We start from the raw sequence: 19,096 nt of genomic DNA, 5'->3' as shown, positions 1-19,096 counted from the left end.
ACCATTATTTTTATGAAATACAGGTATAAATATTTTGTTAAAAATCAAATGCTACATAAACCCAGCCGGTAACACTTTAAGGTGGGTGAATAAGACTGACATGATACCGTCATAAACATGACATAACACCTGTCATGAACATAAATAAGTCTTCATAAATATTTATGAATGTTGTCATAAAGCGTCATTCGGTAAATCATGACACTTTTAATACAAAGTTGACATTATTGAAAATTTCTTTGTTTTGACAACTTGACATTAATCTAGACAAAATGATCAATGATTGATTAATAGCATTCAGGAGTTTGTTTTCTTGTCAGCACAAAGACGGTACTCTTATCTTTCATGTGACATAAGTGTCAATAAAACGATAGTATTATAAAAATAAAGCTGTGGTCAATAAATCCCCACATATTTGTTCATAAGTAAATCAGTGATTTACTTATGAAATGATTAATTACAATATGTAAATAAGTTACCAGTTCAGACACTGCTAGGATCCTTTTATTGCAATAGAGCTTTGGAGCTGACGTCACAGCGTATGACGTTTACGTCGCTGGGCGCCATTTTTGGTGTCCACAGACCAAAACAAATTAGTCAGAACACCAGCATTTTTACTGTGTGACCGACCGCAGTGAAGTTGTTTTCAAGTTGGATATTGGATATTGGATATTCGCGCTCCGCGGAGTAAGGGACGTTCAGCTCAAGGTTGATCCGACTTAGGAACGCTAATTTCGGCCAGCTGTTCTTTACTAGTCCCTCCTCAAGCGCTCGGAGATTCACATAGGGACCGTCGTAGTTTCAAAATAAAAGTCTGATTGTTTAGCATTTTTGCTAATACACTTTTACTTAAATATCTCTAAGCATAAATGCAGTGCAACAAATGACAAGCATGCCACCTAATTATGACTCTTTGATTAATTTACATTCAGACAATAATCCTTTAGAGCCATAAAGGATTTAAGTTAGACAATAGACTCTAAACCAGCCTGGACTCACTCACTTCTCAAGAAAATTTAGAAAATGATGTATTATTATTCATCCAGTTCATAACTTGTGTTTTTTGTGTTGGTCTGTAAAGGAAAAATCCCAGCAAGATACAATGAATATTGCAATAAAATAAAACGTCTCAGGCGTTATAATTGTTCCGCAGGGCATCATTGTCCATCAGCCATAAATGGAGGGATTCATTGTATATGCCAAGAAGGAATTCTGGACTTTTAGCATGTTTGCGTCACTAGTGTCCATGAATGGCCGTCCTTCAGCGGCTCGTGCTTATGACCTCCATTAAAAAGTCTCGGACCCGTCCAGGCAGCGTTTGGTCAGACGTTAGTCTGACCACAGCACTTCCTCTAACAGATCCAACTTTCCCTGAGAAGGGAGCTACTTCCTGGTGTTTCCGAGAACTGCTGCTGAAAAGGCGGCCTGTTTTCTTCCACAGCAGAGTTTCTGGCCTGTTCTCCCAAAACACCTTATTGAGGAAAGTCCTAGATTATAATTACACACATTTCCACATGTAGAGCTCAATGTTTTCCTGTGCAGCATCACTAGATTTTTTTTGTTTGCGAATGTTTCCACTGAGAAATGATGTGAGATAGTTCTTAAAGGGCCGGTATCATGTGTTTTTTAGGTACCTAATTATAACACGATGTTACCGTCAGTTGTAAGAAAAAAATCCTAAGATGACTTAAAAGAAATTTGACTTAGTGTTTTAACACCTTGAAATTGGGCCTCTGTCTCTTTAAGAAGCTCCTGCTCTTTCCGACACTCCATACAACACGGCTCCTCCATTAAGCCGTTTCCATTGTTTTATCTTAATCATAATATTTATAAAAAGTATTCTCCAAAAAAACAACCTGGGGAGGGACAAAAAAAATCCAAATGATTTCATGTTCCATTCTCATTTTCTCTGAAATCATAGCAGCTGTTGTGATACTTGCACTTTGAATCTTGATGTCAAGAATTAGAGTTTGTAATTGGAGAGAAAAAAATGTATTTGCATATGTTATTTTAAACACTTCAGAAATCCCTGTGAAACTTATCGTTGGAACGAAAACAAGAAAAGCATAACAGTTCATGACGTAGCTGGAAATATGTTGTGCTCATCAGTGCTCACCTTGTCCCATGCGGGCTCCCGTCAGAGCTTCCTTGGCGCTGCCGAAGCCCAGCTCCCGGCACACGACACTGGCGGACAGCAGGCTCCAGCGGTCATCGCACACCGTCCCCCACTCGTTGTCTTTGAGCACTTCCACCCGACCTTCCCCCAACCTGGCGCCGCCCTTCAGCCTCACGTTGCTCTGACAACGACATGTAAATGCGTTTCTGTGAACATGGAGCCATCTGGCACGTCCTGACCATTTAGTTTAGGCGACATTCCTGTCGCTGAGGTACAACACCTTACAAAAGCATTCATATTCCTGAAGATTTCTGCATTTGTCATGGAATACCCGCAAACTTTAATTGACCAAAAGGCTTAATTGTGAAACGGAAGGAAGATGATACATTTAATAAATAAAAATCTCCAAAATATAGTATGGTGTGTATTTGTACTCATCCTTCCTGAATCAGAACTTTTGGGAGACTTTTTCTTTACTAGTTTTATAAATCTGAAAAATGAATCCAGATGACAGGATGGAGAGGACCTGACTGTAGGTTCAGTTCAGTTTAGCTCAATTCAGTTCAAATCCTTTCAGCTTCATTTAATTTAGTTTGATTCAGTTTCGTTCAGTTCAATTCTGCTCTATTGAAAATTACTTCATCCCGAAGGGAAATTAAATGTAACTCATTTCATTCAAGTTTCCTCAGAAAGTTCTTGAGGTGTTGATGCTGTAGCAGTCAGTCATACCACAAATCAAAAGAAGCCTCTGACTGAAGACACCGTTGCTGTCATGAAATGCTAACAGCTCAACATCTGGGCAGCAGAGACGATAATCCACAGCAACATGTTCTGGACGATATTATAAATTGTTGGAAAGTTCTGCTAGTCCACCTCATTTGCTTTTGCTGCTGCTCATTAAATCTCTAGCTTATATAATTTTTGACATACTGCCAAAACTTTTTGGTCTCATCTGTTCAGAAAACTGTCCAACCAAAATACAAGATAAATATATTGAAGTTGAAGCAAAACAAAATGTGAAGAAAAAAACCATCCTTCTGTTTCTGAGGATTCTCTTACCGAGACTTTAACTTTCTTTTTCAGAGAGCTGTTCTGCATGAACAGCGGGCCGGGCATGCAGCTCACAACGACGGGCATGCCGCCGGTGCAGGTTGCCGTGGCGTTGGGCTTGTTGAACTCTAGGGGGCAGGCCGCCAGGTGGACCTCTGACCCCAAACACGCCACAGAGCGGAGCAGGTACAGGTTCTTCTGCCGCTCCAGGTACAACCTGAGGGAGGCAGACGGAATATGGACAAAAACATTTTTTAAAAATATGTTGGCATTTAAGTGATACAATAAAATATTTTCCCACAAAAGACCACAGGAACAAAACAGCAAAAACAAACCAAGATGAAGTGACATACAAAACACTCAAACATATAAAGAGGATAGTAGTAGTTTTTCCAAAAAGTCATTTTTATACATTCGTCTTTTGTTGCAAGGGGATATATGTTTTTTTCGAAACCATCTATCTACCAAATGTATCCTCAGATTACCTTTTCCTGCGGTTGCTCTGTTTAGACATAGAGCTAGCTTTAGCTTTGGATGGCTGCCTGCAAGGTAAAAACGGGTGAGTCTACACAGAAATCATGACAACAACCAATCAGGAAGCAGAACTAGAATCAAAAACATGAATATGACCAAAGGCAAGTATATGGACATCTTTCTACTATTGTGGTTGGCAGTGAAGTGGAGGCACTGACTGTATGGTTGGTGAGTCCATATAAAACTACGGCTTTGGTTCTAAACATGCAGTAAGGAAAAAGTGAAATATTCTGAATGCAGCTATACTTTGTCAATGTGAACATAAAGTTCCAGCGTTTGACTTGTATAGATCTGCTTTCTACAGAGTGTTGATGGGTTCTTCAGCCATCTTTGTACAGAGCATTAGTGAGAGGCTCATCATAAATCCTACATTATAGATTTTAATCTGGTCAAGAGCCAAATCAGGTAGAATCTGCACAACGCAAAACCAAGTCAAAGGAGAACGTCTGATTCTGTGTTAATAATATGCCGAAGCAAAACAAAAACACAATGAAACAATAAAAAAATTTTAAAAAATAGTGTCAATCATTTAGTTTTATGAACTAATTAATCACTTTTGTCTGAACATAAAAATGATTCATCTTGAAAAAGCTTAAAATGTAAAAAGATTAAAATGTATCAAACAAGCTGAATTCAAACATAAAGTTTACATTTTTAATACTTCTGAAAATGTTATTTAAAGCATAGGGTGGCGTCTGTCTTTATGACTTCAACTCAGATATTAAGTTTAAAAAAAAATCAAAAATGGATATTTTATCAGAAATTCAAGTTTTTTCTTGTTTTTCTCCGTTTTGTGCTCTGGTAACTTGTTCCTACTTTCCCAGTGGGAAATGGAAATGGATGGATGATTAAATTGGGCTGAGTGGACAGCCTTTATCCTCTTTTTAAAGTCGTGGGGAAAAAATATGTACAGTTAATTCTGAGAAACATCAGATTGAAATTCAAAAATAAAAAAGAATACTAATTTAAGAAAATCTTAATTTTCACACAATTTTCCTACATGAAGATGTGGCTCTAAAAAAAATCTAAAAGGAATTTTTTTTTTTCATTTTAGAAAATAAAGAGGACAAATTATTTCAGTATATACTTAAAAGCTTAAAATTTCACATTTCCTTTTTTCAGCTTCAGATTTTATATTTTCAGGTTACTTTTAGATTTTCCAAGTTCAAGTCTCTTTTTTTCCAACCTTAAAGCAACAAACAAAGCTCTATCATCAAAGTGAGCAAACTTCATAGCTTTTATTAATCTCCATATTGGTCTCATCTCCTGAGGCTCAGCTAATCAAAAACAAACACTAGAAATCCTTTGCAGATTCTACCAAATGGAGTTCTTGGTATTCTGACCCAAAGACCTGCAAGTCATTTAGCTGAAGAACCCAGCAGCTCCTCATTACAGCCAGTCATACGGATGAAAGGCATCTCCAGCTCCTGTTTAATAAAAAGCTCTATTGAGTGAAAGAATATGACAATATGTTTGCAGGCACAACACAGACAGGCACAGTCATGGACAAAGCCTAGCAAAAATTGGGTGATGGAAAAAAAAAAAATCAACCAACTATTTTGGTTGCATTTAACATCATAAAATGTGTTTAGAGGGGCAGTATTATGTGTTTCCAGCCACATAGTGACATTTAATAGCACAATAAAGCTACCTTCAGTTGTTATAAAAATGCTATTTATATCAAATATGACTTCGATATTTAATGGCTTGAAATTGGGGTTCTGTCTCTTTAAGAAGCTCCTACTCTTTCTGAAGCTCCGCCTTCAGGAAGCCATCACAACATGGCTCCTCTATTAACCCTTTAACAACGTTTTTACCAATGCTGCTCTGAGAAGTAACTTGTATTATGAGTTCAGCAGACGCTCAGTTCCACCAGGTGTTTGCTAATTGCTGCTGGCTAGTCTGAAGGAGCTGAGTGGGGAAGGGCTGCTCTGTGATGAGGAAGCTTGGTAGCTTGGAAACTGAAGCTAAGCGGAGGAGCTACGTCCTCGAAGGTGGAGCTAGGTCCACCCAGGCATTTTCCACAGATGAATGGTTGCCATGGAGATTAAAGTATTCCTCAAACATGCATGAAAGAATCGAAGCAACACTCCAGCTATGCTTCTGATGAGGGAATAACATTATGAGATGGTATAAAACTCAAAAAACATAATACTGCCCCTTTAAAGCAGGAATAGTTGAGGTCAGAAAATGTAAATAATATGTTTTTGTAAGATGACTGATCCCTATTTGTGTGACAAAAAAAAACACGCAAGGAAACAAAAAAAAAGTTTCCCTGAATGGGAAGAAAGCAAGAAGGAGGAACAGATTACTATTATCTAGAACTAAATGACTGTTTTCTAAGCCAACAGGAAACCCATTGGCAACAGCGACAGGCATTCCTGCTACAGTGTACCTTCCAGCAGCTGAGACCTTTGGACTGGAGGCCTTCTCAGCAGCTCGCTTTGTCAGACGTCTGCAACAGCGAGACAGTCGGATTCCATCACACACGGCAGAGAAACTACATGCAAACACTCGCTTTAACCGTCAGGGTTCGTTCTTCTTACACACACCGTCTGTGTCCTACAACGCCGAGCGGCGAGGAGCATTTCTGACATTCCACAGGTCTCTGGTAGATCACGTTACAGCGCATGGAGGGCCAATAAGTTTGTTTAAAAGAAAAAAGAAGTGAAACAAAAAAAAATAAAATTGTTTCGGGACTGAATAAAATCCTGATTTGGAACTGTAAAAAAGATTTGAAACTGATAATAATAATAATAATAATAATAATAATAATAATAATAATAATAATAATAATAATAATAATAATAATAATAATAATAATAATAATAATAATAAACAACGATTCGGAACTGAAAAATTATGATTTAAGGGTATTTTTTTCAACTTCAATTTTCTTTTTTTCTGAACAAAGTTTATGGCCAAATTTAGCTCCATATCAACTCTTGGTCAGAATTACAGAGCTGCTCCTCTTAAAGTTTTTTTTTTTTTTTCGGTGGCTGTTCTCATTTGGAGCATCTGACCTCCTCCAGACCCCGGGATGCTCCCAAGAACCTCACACATGGCTGGGAGAAAACATGAGCCCCCCTCTGCATGCCCCTCCTGATGCTCTTTGTGAAGGCCTGAACTGGAGAGCAGCCAGGAATGTGTGTCCTCATTCAGGATGGACCGGATGGAAAAAGAAACTAACTAAAACAAATGAAAACTGAAATTGAGAAAACACTTTCATTAACTGAAATAAATTAAAACATTAATGAGGAAAACTAACTATAACATATCTAAAATGTAGATGTAATATCCTTTGTTTTCATGTTTATGAATCTATTTATTAGTGTTTTGAATTGCTGTGAAGTTTCCGCCCCACACAAGCCGTTTACGTCAGCTGTTGACATAAGCTAGTCTGCAAAACGACGACTGAAAAAGTTGGGAGAAAACTCCAGTCTGTTGGTTGTCCAAAAACGGAGTCAGTGAATATATAATCACAATACGATACTTTGACCTTTTTTAATTCTGCACCTAAAAATTAACCAAAGTATGAACAAATTAAAACTACTACTAATAAAACCTAAACAAAAAAATATTTCACAAATAACACCTGTAAAAACTAACTAAGACTAACTGCATTAAACAAAAGTCAGCAAAATAAAACTAAACTAAAATGATAACCCAAAACTATCATAACCCTGGTATGGACTTTGAAAACATTTCTCTTTTATTTGTGTTACCATGACAATCACTAAAACTGAAAACACAAAGAGAAAAAAGAAAGTTAAAGCCAAGCTGTTATTAATCTTTTTGACATTTTTTAGAAAGATTCAGCAAAGTGTCACAGTTCTGATGGGCCCACATATAATGTACAATTATAAAATTAATATGAATGTTTTAGCCAAATACTAGAATACAAATGATTCATCTCACTTTACACCATGCAGGCACGCTGTCTGCTCTGGTGAAGATTCAATCAACTCCACATGCTGAGTACCCAAAGTGGCTCCAACTGCAGGCAACCTGGCCTACTTTCTGATTAATTTAGCAAATATTTATATGTACCATCAACTTCAATATTGAGCCGATTCTTTAACATGGAAGAATTTTTAAAAAAAGAGATAAAGTTCCCCATTTTGATATAGCAAAACACTAAAATTCTACAAACTTCATTTCAGCACCTGCAATTTATAAAAACTAAATGCATCACTCATACTTCAAAGATGTTCAGGCTCACATAATAAACTCTTCAATACAAAAATAAAAATAACAAAACAGGAAGCAGGTCAGTGATTATTCTAAGGCGACAATAGAGGCCGAGAAGATGAATTAAAGCATCATCTCTTTCAAAAAGAAAAATGTAAACATACGGAAAGTGTACGACACAGAAAGGAAAACTAACTTCTGCCATGAGAGCCGTCGTCACTTGAGACTTTTGGCCGACACGTCCGCCTCCACATTCTCCACTCGCTGACAAACAAAGGAGATCCTGCTTGTGGCTTAGTCAAAGGAAAGAAACCGTGTTTCTGGATGTCTGACTCTGAGAGGAATGATAGTGTCACACAAGCTTCCCCAAACATCATTATGACTAAAAAGTTCTTTCTGTCTATTCTGTTTTGATAAGTCAGCAGAAATGGCTGACAAATTCAATAGGTAATTATGACAATCAAATATGATGTCTGTATTGACCACAAACAGCTTTCAATACAACGGTTTTATGTATTTTTTTAAATCTAATCTCAACTGTCAAAAACATTCAGAAGAATCCAACCATGTGATTATTTGCTATTAATTAAAGATTAAGCCAAAATCAAACATTTAGCATCATTTCATGTTTCTGTATGGTTTCTGAAGCAGCAGCGACTGATTATGAGAAAGAGTCACCACTTCCAAAAAAATACCCTTCCACCTCCTCAGAGAAGAAATCACTGCTGTCCAGCAAGCTTTCATGTGCTTCCAAGACATTTACAAACTAATTAACGTCTATTATTCTTGGGGGTTTTTCCACGAGGGGAAAAGTTTTATGACAGTCACTAATGTTGCCAGGAGTAAATGTTCCAGAAAATTCTCTCCAACGTGTGTAAAGTGAGCAAAGAGGTTCTACATGACCACATTAGAGCGCTAAATGTAAAACCTTATGATAGAAGATTTAGAAAAAGACTCAACATTTATCTTTTTTTTAGAAGGGGTGTCATAGATTGGCTATGATAAAAAAGAGAATTTAAGACTGAAAAGTTGAATATTAAACTACGAGATTTCAAACAGATGTGACAAATAAACAATAATAATAACGATGCTTAAAAAAACATTCCAGAGGGAAATGCACAGGCTTTAATCTCAGAAATGTGAATTCTGAGTTAAATTCTGAATTAAAGTTTGAATTCTCAGATTGAAATTCTAAGAAAAAGTAGAAATTCTGAGATTAAAGTGTGAATTCTTTTCTTTTTGCTCCAGTTGTCCCATCCTCACCTGTAGAAATGTGAGATAATCTGTTATGATAAAGAACCAAAGTGTTGCAATGTCCCAGTCAAAGTCCAGACCAAATGCTCTGGTGAAACCTAAATTCAGCTGTTCTCACAACAAACGTCTGCAAAGTTCACTGAACCGAAGCAACATGGCTCAGAAGAGAAAGCCGACATTCCTTCACACTGATGAAATCCTGGAGTTTATTTGACTTTTCCACTCACAGCTTTTCAATTTTAACCAACATGACGCCTCAAAAACTGAAATCTGTAGGTTCACATAACTTTAGATTACAAACGTTTATTACACAACAAGGCCAGATTATTGTCAATATGTCCTGATGCATGAAAACAAACATATAGGAGGGTGTACTTTCTTTTTCCCGCGACTTTGTCTATTAATCTAAGGTGTGACATCTTCGTAAAAAAGAACAAAACAAAAACACAATTTCAGCGTAAACCTTCCTACCTCACCACAGAGTGGAGCTCCAAAGGTTCTACTTGGGCCCGTTTCTTACTTGTAGAAGTTCTTGTTGACCTTCCGTTCATGCGGGAATCCCAGCATGCCGCAGACCACGCGGGTGTTCTTGACGGTCCATCCCACGTCACAGATCTGAGCCCAGCCGTCCTTGTGCTTGACCTCCACCACGCCCTCGGTGATGGGCAGCTTCCTCCTGGCCGTGCCGACGACGGGCCGGAGCCGCACCTCCTCCACCTTCTTCTCGTCAACTTGAGCCTGGAAAGAACAAAAAACAAAGAAGATTCAAGTGTAATTAAAAAATACTTTATTGAGCAGCAACGGGAAGTTGAATAACAGTTGCGCAAAAAAAACTATTTATCTGCCAGAGACGCAGAAATTAAAGATTCAAAAATGAACATCTGAATTAGAGATGCATTGATCTGATATTTATATCTGTATCTGCCCCGATGTTGACAAAAATTCTACACCGTGATTGTGACAATGTGGTCAATCCATAAGGTCAGATCTATTAAATCTAATTCTACATTTTGTGCTCCGAGTGACGTCATGCTTTACTATTTATTTTACACTACTAATATAATTTCTAATTGCACTTTTTAAGCCATTTGACAGAAGATTTGTTGCAGTTTACTTTTACATGTTTGACCAACGTAGTCATTTTTCAGCTTCAGTTTCTTTATTATTTATTTTACATTGGTTGCTCTATTCCTACTTGTGACCAACTGAACAAATTAAAGTTTTGTTGTTTTTCCATGTTTGATCAAGCTTATGAAGCTATTGGCATATTTAAGTGTGCTGTATGGGTGCAGAGATATCAAATTTATAATTCAGTGCATTTACCTTTTTGTTTATTAAGAAAAAGAAATGTTTTAAGTCAAACCAGCGCTGTGTTTTTGTATCGGATCGGTATCGGCCGATACTATGTTTCAGATATCTGTATCGGAAGTGAAAAAAGTAGATTGGTGCGTCTCTAGTCTGAATGATCAGATAACACAGGAAAGAAAATATACATTTAAAGCATTTGAGCCATTCGTTGATCCATTTGTTCATATTGCAACATCTGCCAGATGTTCTCTGCCACGGCAAATAAAGAAACTGAATAAAACAGTTCAGCTCACTGTACATGTGAAAGCCAGCTTTGCAATGTGTCACTTCCACAGGGGCTTTGTTTGGAAAAGAAATTGGCAGCAGTCAGAGATTAAAATCTGGTCGCCATGTTTGACTGAAACACACTACAGGACAAAGTTTATGAAGATTAAAATGATAGTCCTTTAATGTTATGGAATTTTTTTTCTAATAATGCACAACAAAGAGGCATCTTGGAAGGATTAAGTGTGATTCTAGAAGCCAGTCCAGATGTGTGACCAGACTGAACTGGTTCCAGCTGGACCACATGTGGCGTCCTGCCGGACTGGGATTCTCTGGTCGTACCAAACGGAGTTAGTTTTAACGTTTTCTTAAAAACTGATGAACTCCTTGAAAGTGAGCGCCTCACAAAAGTATCGCCAAGTGTCCAAAATGTATTAAACTCGATTCTATTTTTTTTTCTTCATACCATTAGAATGTTTATGTGGTAAACCCAAACAAAAAGCATGCGTAAAACCAAAGGCAACTGGCTGCAGTGGATTTTATTTAGAGAAATCAGAGTAAAGGGAGGAATCAATACAAATATAAACCACCATTTAAATTTTTCACAGGTTAGCATTTTTTATTTTTAAACAATGAATCGCTTTCCTTCCAATTCACAATTAAATCAAATATGACTTAAAAGAAATTTTACTTCCCAATTTAACAACTTATAATTGGGCCTCTGTCTCTTTAAAAACTGCTGCTCTTTCTGAAACAGGAAGTTATCACAACATGGCTCCTCTATTAACCCTTTAACGTTTTTACCAGGACTTCACTGAGATATAGCTCTTTAACGCTCAGTTCCACCAGGTGTTTGCTAACTGCTGCTGGCTAGTCTGAAGGAGCTGAATGGGGAAGGGCTGCTCTGTGATGAGGAAGCTTGGTAGCTTGGAAACTGAAGCTAAGCGGAGGAGCTACGTCCTCAAAGGTGGAGCTAGGTCCACCCAGGCATTTTACACAGATGAATGGTTGCCATGGAGATTAAAGGATTTCTCAAACATGCATGAAAGAATCAAAGCGACACTCCAGGTATGTTTTTGATGAGGGAATAATGTTATAACATGATGTAAAGCTCAAAAAATGTCGATTGTACTTAATTCTGCCCCTTTAAAAGAAACACAGATAACATCTGAGTTCAACATCTGAGAAAAAGTGAATTATGTAATAAGTTAAAACAAGTAAATTAAGACACAGACACATGCTATAACAGTATATTAGTAATACAGAACTGTACAGGCATGTTGCAACCAGAGGACATACACTCGTAGAACAAGAACTGAATAAACACATTTTTTCATGAACCATGGCAATATTAAAAAAAAAGCTTTTATATGAATTTATAATAGATCTCAATTACTTGAAGGAATAAGAGTTGTAGTTTTTTTCTTAAACAACTTACGTCAATAATGTTTGAGTCCACAAAGCCAGGAATCTTCTCATCTTTGCAAACCACTCCAGCGTCTTCATCGTGAGTGCAGTCGCTGTTTCCCCATCCTCGAGACTTGCACAAGTCGATGCTCTTCTCCCCTCCGTTGCACAACACGTTGTCCAACCAGATCTTTCCTGTAAAGTAAGACGCTTACTTAGGCTCCAGGAAATTCTCAGTCCGGAGGATAAAAACAAATTCATACCTGGGTTGTTAATACATTTTGGAGTCCATCTTTACTTTCTAACAAACAAAAAAATCCTAAAATTGAAATGATTTCATAGCACAGTAAGTTTTTTTTTCCATATTAGATAGTACTTTTTAATGTTTTTTTTATTTTTTTTATTTTTATCATATATTTTCCATAGTGCCATTTTATAGCACAAGCTGGTTACAGCTCCTGCAGACTAGCCAGCAGCAATTAGCAAACACCTGGTGGAACTGTTCACCTGCTGAGTTCATTAAAGGAGCTACTTCTCAGTGAAATGCTGGTAAACACTTTGTTAGTTAATAGAGGAGCCATGTTGTGCTGACTTCCTGAAGGCAGAGTTTCAGAAAGAGTCAGAGCTTCTTAAAGAGACAGAGGCCCAATTTCAAAACCTTAAATTAGCCATATTTGACATATATAGCATTTTTATAACAACTGAAGGTAACAGACTTACTTTGTTGTGCTATAAAATGGCGCTGTATGGCTAGAAACACATAATACTCTCTATATTTACTAACAATGAAGCCCCATGTGACTGAGTGAAGGGGCTCTGACCTTGTCCGTTGCCGTATTTGGCACTGTGAGTCCACCCAGTGGCTGAGACGAAGCCCAGCTGTCGACAGAGGACGTTGGCGTTGGCTATAGAGAAGTCGTCGTCGCAGATGGTTCCCCACTCTCCCTTGTAGAAGAGCTCTATCCGGCCCTCGTTGTGTTTGCGGGGGTATCCGGCCAGGCGGACCTTCAGCTGCTGCGGGGCCACAGACGGAGTCGGGGCCACGCTGGCCCTGCTGGGCGCTGTGGTCTGGGTTAAACAACAAGGCAACCACAACCCAAACAGAAGACTGACCGCTAACTGCCGCGTGTGCCTCGACTTCTCCATCATTTCAGCTGCAAACAGAGAGAAAAAAAAACAAAACAAGGGTATGGACAGATGCTTAACTCCAGGAAAATGTAAGAACTAATTAACTCAACCACAATTAACCTGTTTTTCATACTCCTAAATTAAGAGTCTCTGTGGACCTTTTTCAACAAATGCAAGGAGTTTAAGGTCGATTCCAAAAAGCCACAGCACTGCTGTGCTGATTTTTTAATGATAAAAAAAAAAAATTAATAAATTATATAAAGAAACGCAATAAGAAATCATTTTAAAAAGAAGGTTACAGAATGAAGCAGGAACCTGGTCAGCACATGTGAGGGAGTTAATGTGAGTTGAGCTACTTTGGCATTTTAATTCGTACCATCTGGTCAGGCCTAACGTCAACAAATTGGGGGGCTAATCGCTACAAAAATAAATGCCTGTTTGCCTCATTTCATAACAGTTCTCAGAGAAGACATTTTTTATTTTTATCCTTCGATACTTAAGATACCCAACAAAAATACTGTAGTCCTCCCCTTTAAACTTGACCACATTCTGTCATGTTACAAACAACAAATACCAGTGTATTTCGTTATTTTTAAATTATTTTATTGGAATTTTCTGTGATTGACCAACATGAAGAAAACTGATATCTGGTTCTCAGAGATTTCTGGTGTATTTGTTGTTTTCTCCACATGAATCCAAACTATAGAGCCATACTTTCAGTGGGAATCAGATGAATTAGAAACCAGATGAACTTAAAATTATTCATACTTCATTGCAGATTTAGTTTTTATTCACTCAAAACATAAAACAAGGGATTTCTCACAAGATAAAAAGCCAATGTAGCAATCTAAAAAAGAAAGATAATGGTCAGCTTCTATTCACTTTAATAGAGGAGCCATGTTGTGATGACTTCCTGAAGGCGGAGTTACAGAAAGAGGAGGAGCTTCTTAAAGAGACAGAGGCCCAATTTCAAGCCATTAACCTATGAAGTTGAATTTATTTTAATTTTTATTTGATATATTCCGCATTTCTTTGACAACTGAAGGTAACACGGTTACTTTATTGTACTATGTGGCTGGAAAACACATAATACTGCCCCTTGAATTCACTTCAAAAATACTTTATTACTCCCAGAGGGAAATTAATTAATAATTAGGTGACTATTGAAGGCAGATGATTAAACTTTGCTTTAGTTTGGGGTATCGGTAAAACTGGACTGAATTGAAATATACACCACAGTGTCTCAGATTTTAATTGTAAAAAAAAAAAAAGAAAAAAGAAAAGAATATTGAAAACCATGAATTCTTCACTATTACAAATTACTTTGTGTCGGTTTATCATATAAAATCCTAACAGAAAACAGACAAGATTGTCACAGTAACATTACAAAATAGGAAACAGTTTGAATGGTACAAATAATTTTGAAAACGGTTTTATTTTCATAAAAATGCAATACTTTTTTTTCCATTGTGGTTCAAAATTATTGAAATATTTAAAATTCAAAAGTACTTTATTGATCCCAAAGGGGAAATTAAAACTCATTAATTGAAATTCTTCAAAGAGTTATTGTAGATGTGACGTTGTCTGTATTGCAGCAAAATTAAAAATTCGAAGTTGAAGAAGCTTCGGATTTTTAGTGATTTGATTTAATTTTTGGAACCTTTGCTTATTTTTTCCTGTTTATTTACTGTTTTTGTCATTTACTCATTTGTCTTCATTATCATAATTACTGTTTGATGACATCAATGTAATTTATTGCTGTTTGGACATTGATTACTGCGTAGAAAATCAGAAATAAATCACACTTTAGAAAAAAAAAACATATTTTTCCACAAAAAGTTCCTGAAAGTCTTTAATCTGCTTTGATCCATGTTTGTATCTGCAGCTGGTTGTTTACTGGTCACCACACACAGGCCTCCTATTGATAACTAAACAAATTTTTGGGGCAGGAGCGTTCTAAAGGGATACAAATACCGTAGTGTGATGTGTTTGTACAGGAACCACAGCGTGGGACTGAATACACGTTCTGAGTCCGATACACAGTGTTTTTTTGGACGCATGTGTTTGACAAGCTTTTAACGGCAGAACCACACTGGGGTCAGAGCTGCATGTCTGGAAACATGTTCTGTAACCTGACCGACCGTCAAAGCAACAAAAAACAAAACCAGCCAGATCCTAGGCCCAAACAAACAAAGAATTTGTTAATTGTTTCACTTTGCAGGCTGCAGTTTTGGCTTTCGAAATCTTTCCTTGCTCTATTTTTGCACATTATTTCTTTTCTGTCTTGGCAAACTGGTCTGGACTCAGTTAGCACAAAAACACACCAGAATTATAAAGCTGACATATTATTGACATCTACTTTTATACTAATAGAATCTCTTCGTTTGTTTCCTATCAGCTCTGTGGAGGCTGAACACAGCATTCGGTGGGAACTCTCTCACACATCTGTTCCTGTTTCTGTCTTAACCGAAACCAAAGTAGGTCCATGGCTGTACCAGGTTCTGAATCACTGGAGTCACCAGAGTCCAGCAGGCAGAGCTCCGTGCTTCCACATGCAGCGCTGCATATTTACAGTTCCTCCCATAATGATTTCCATCCCTCCTCACAGCGAGCTGGGGGCCTCAGAAACACTCGATGGAGAATTTTAAACGGTATTGAAAAGGTTTGCAGTTTAAAAAAAGCCTCGCCTTGAACTTTTTCGACATTTGATAATGTTGCAGGTACAAACTTCAGAGAGTTTTGTAAGGCTTTTAAGAGACTAATTAATGAAAACTTATTTAAGCTGCTTCATTCTTATTGTGATTTTTTTTCTTTTACAATGAACAATCTTAAGTGTGCATTTGTTGTCCTTTATTCTAATAGCCTTAAATAAAGTCCAGTGCAGCCGCTTTAGATGAAAAACACTGTGGGCAATAGAAATAACCTTAAACGGACCACCCCCCTGTAAAACAAGGAAGTGGCAGCATAATGCTGTGGGAATGCATTCCTTCAGCAGGGACAGGGAAGCTGGTCAGACTGAGTGGAAAAGTAGGAGGAGCTAAACATAAAGCTATCCTGGAAAAGAAAAAAAAACACTTTAGCTCAAAGCAAAGCCATTTGTTTGAACGGTCCAGCCAAAGTCCACAACTAAATCAAAATTTAAAAATTGAGTCAAAACTTGGAATCTGCTGTCTTCCGGGAGCTCTCCATCCCAATGGTTGAGCTGTAGTTATTTGTTAGTGGCATGCCCCCAAAGGCCTGCAGCTGGAATTGAAGCAAAAACTGGTGCTAAACCAATAAGGTGCATGCCACACTCTTCAGATTTGATTTGTTGTTTAGAAAAAGAAAACTCTGAAAACTTTCCCCTTCAACTCCAGAGTTATAAAACACTAAGTAGTACATACGAACGCTACGCTACACTGCATATTAAATATGAAAGCTGGACAAAGATAGAAAAAGTTGGAGGGGTGTAAATACTTTTGCAAGACATCATACAGATTAACGGAGATGTTGGCTGCAAATAGTAATCATCTTTCTGCAAGCTAAAAAATTAAAATTTTTGTAAAAAAAAAACAAAAAAAACTCTTAAGACATAAAAAACTGAAACACTCTTATGTGTTTGCACCATGATGTTGACCATGAATGTTCTGAACTGCATATTTTAGGGCTGCAATTAATGATTATTCAGTAATCAATTAATCAATTGATTACTCTAATGATTAATTGATTATTCTGACGATTAATCAGATTTTAAAATGGCCACATTCTGCAGAATGTTTCACTTAACCACATAAGCCATTTTATGCATTAGAAATGCATTTAAATATGCAACAAAAAATCTGTTGTTTTGTTAAATAAGAAAATAAAAATTTTACTGCCTAATATGCAATAACGTAGCAATTTATTTAGCATAGACTTGATAATTTGTAGCAAAGGATGCATCTGTAACTAAAAGAATACTTCTAACATAAAGTAGACTTTATGATAGACTATATGATATTGACTAAATATCAATACGTCTGATCTGTTGATTATTTTTTTCAATTAACTGGTTAATAATTGAATAGCAAAAGGGGTCAAAGAGAGTACTTTGAGCCAAATGAAGCTAAAAGTAGCCACTTGAGGAGTTTGGCATACAACATATTTACAAACTATTTTTTTAAATCTTAAATGGAAAATGTATATTTTTTTTTGTACATTTTTGACTTAATTATCACTCAGAGTATGTTATTTGAGCTACTGATCACTCTTTTTTGAGTCTGTAGATACTCCACTTAACAATTAATCGGTTACTAAATTAGTTGACGATTATTTCAGTAATCAATTCGACACAATTAACCCGATTAATCGTTTCAGCTCTAGCATATTTAGAACCTAGCATTTTAAACCTCTAGTACTTAGCATTTATCTGAAAACGAACATAAAAAGACCAGAAGATTAAAGCTTCACTTTACAAAGTGAAGAATAAATGCAATTTTTTACAATACAGACAAATGATATAAGAAGAAAATGTACACCCATTCACTTCTCTTAAAGTATCTAGGTAGTTAAATCACGTTCAGCCGTCCTATAAAACCGTGTCTGTCTTACCTTGTGGTGCCAGTATTAAGGAGGTTATAGCGGTTCCAGTGGAGCGAGGGGTGCTGGCTGCTCAGTGTGTAGATCCTGAGCCCCCCTCCGCCAGATAAGTGATAAATAACTTTGGATTTCTTTCTAACTCATGTCCATCATCACCCACGAGTCCAGTCAGCAGGGCAGCGACCCACTAGTTGCTCCGTGTGGCGACCCTTGTCGTTAATTTGCCAGCTGTGCAGCTTTCACCGAGGAGGAGGAGGAGGAGGAGGAGGAGGAGGAAAAGTAGAAGGAGGAAGAGGAGGATGGGACTCCACGGCTGCAAGGGGCTGGATTTATTCCCTGGAAAGACACTGACTCTTTTCACGTCTGGTTCTGTAACAACCCCCACCCCCCCCCACACACACACACACACACTCTCTCTCTCCCTTACGAAACGGTAAAGAAGCAGAATTTTACTCGTTGCTCGGGCAGATGTGTACGTGCCTGATGAAGTACACGTATGCTGAGAAAAGTTTCCAGCCGCAAACTAAATGTTCTTTTTTCTTCTTCTTCACTTTCTGACAGCTGCCACATGTGTGGAAACTCTTTTCTGTCCTTATCTCTATAGAAGCCTCTTCCTGCCAAAGTTATCAATTTAAAAAATGTATTTTAAGTTCTTCATTATAACAGCCATTATAGTCATGTTCAATAAATTAGAATATGCTTTCTGGCGAGGCTAATTTGACATATTAAAGGAGCTTATAAGCTACTTTAATTCGTTGGTACTTTTCATTAGACCCAAATTTCTGCATTATAAAGTGTTTTTTTGTTGTTTTTCTTATTGGTCTGATGTACCACTCAAATTTGAAATGTCATGTTTTTATGAACTGCAAGCTGGAAAATAATCATGATTAACAGAAATAACGGCTGGAAAACATCAGTCTGTGTGTAAATAATCTATATAAATATGTTTCACTAAGTGATTGATAATTAATCAATCAAATGTATTTGTATGTGGTAACTGATGCTGAGTAATGGTACATATAGGCCCGATTACTTTTTTTTCTTTGAAACAAACTGGCTTCAGGTCTTTCTCAAGCTGTACACTGAAGTGTTGCAAGAATCCCTTTTACTGTGTAATTTTGTTCTTCCCACTTCCGCATTAAAGCCACAGATGTGCCCAGTGGGTACTTTAAGTAATTTAGAAATTACTTTTGTCGTTTACAGCAATGTTTTATGAAGGTGTTTGTGAATGTTTCTTGTGTGACAATAGGGTAATGAAACATTGTAAAGGCCACCAGCTTGTACTTA

General features: G+C 37.2%; 1 protein-coding gene across 3 annotated transcripts in view; it reads right to left on the bottom strand.

The window, feature by feature from the left end:
- The window catches only part of loxl3b (lysyl oxidase-like 3b), a 32,343-nt gene extending 14,160 nt beyond the window's left edge, over window positions 1-18,183 (bottom strand). The window contains exons 1-8 of one of the 3 annotated variants that reach the window (XM_081602912.1): window positions 17,822-18,183; window positions 12,946-13,278; window positions 12,156-12,319; window positions 9,666-9,883; window positions 6,096-6,155; window positions 3,652-3,708; window positions 3,176-3,383; window positions 2,117-2,297 (exon numbers count right to left, since the gene is read on the bottom strand). In XM_081602912.1, the coding sequence (XP_081459038.1) occupies window positions 2,117-2,297; window positions 3,176-3,383; window positions 3,652-3,708; window positions 6,096-6,155; window positions 9,666-9,883; window positions 12,156-12,319; window positions 12,946-13,273 (1,216 nt within the window). In that variant the 5' untranslated portion in view covers window positions 13,274-13,278; window positions 17,822-18,183. The remainder of the gene's footprint in view (window positions 1-2,116; window positions 2,298-3,175; window positions 3,384-3,651; window positions 3,709-6,095; window positions 6,156-9,665; window positions 9,884-12,155; window positions 12,320-12,945; window positions 13,279-17,821) is intronic. The other 2 variants (XM_081602911.1, XM_081602913.1) reach the window with 2 other exon arrangements.
- Window positions 18,184-19,096: the final 913 nt, after the last annotated feature.

Source organism: Poecilia reticulata, chromosome 22 (genome assembly GCF_904066995.2).
Source record: "Poecilia reticulata chromosome 22, P_reticulata-male-v2, whole genome shotgun sequence".
NCBI lineage: Eukaryota > Metazoa > Chordata > Actinopteri > Cyprinodontiformes > Poeciliidae > Poecilia > Poecilia reticulata.
This window is presented reverse-complemented; position numbering and strand designations above follow the sequence as displayed.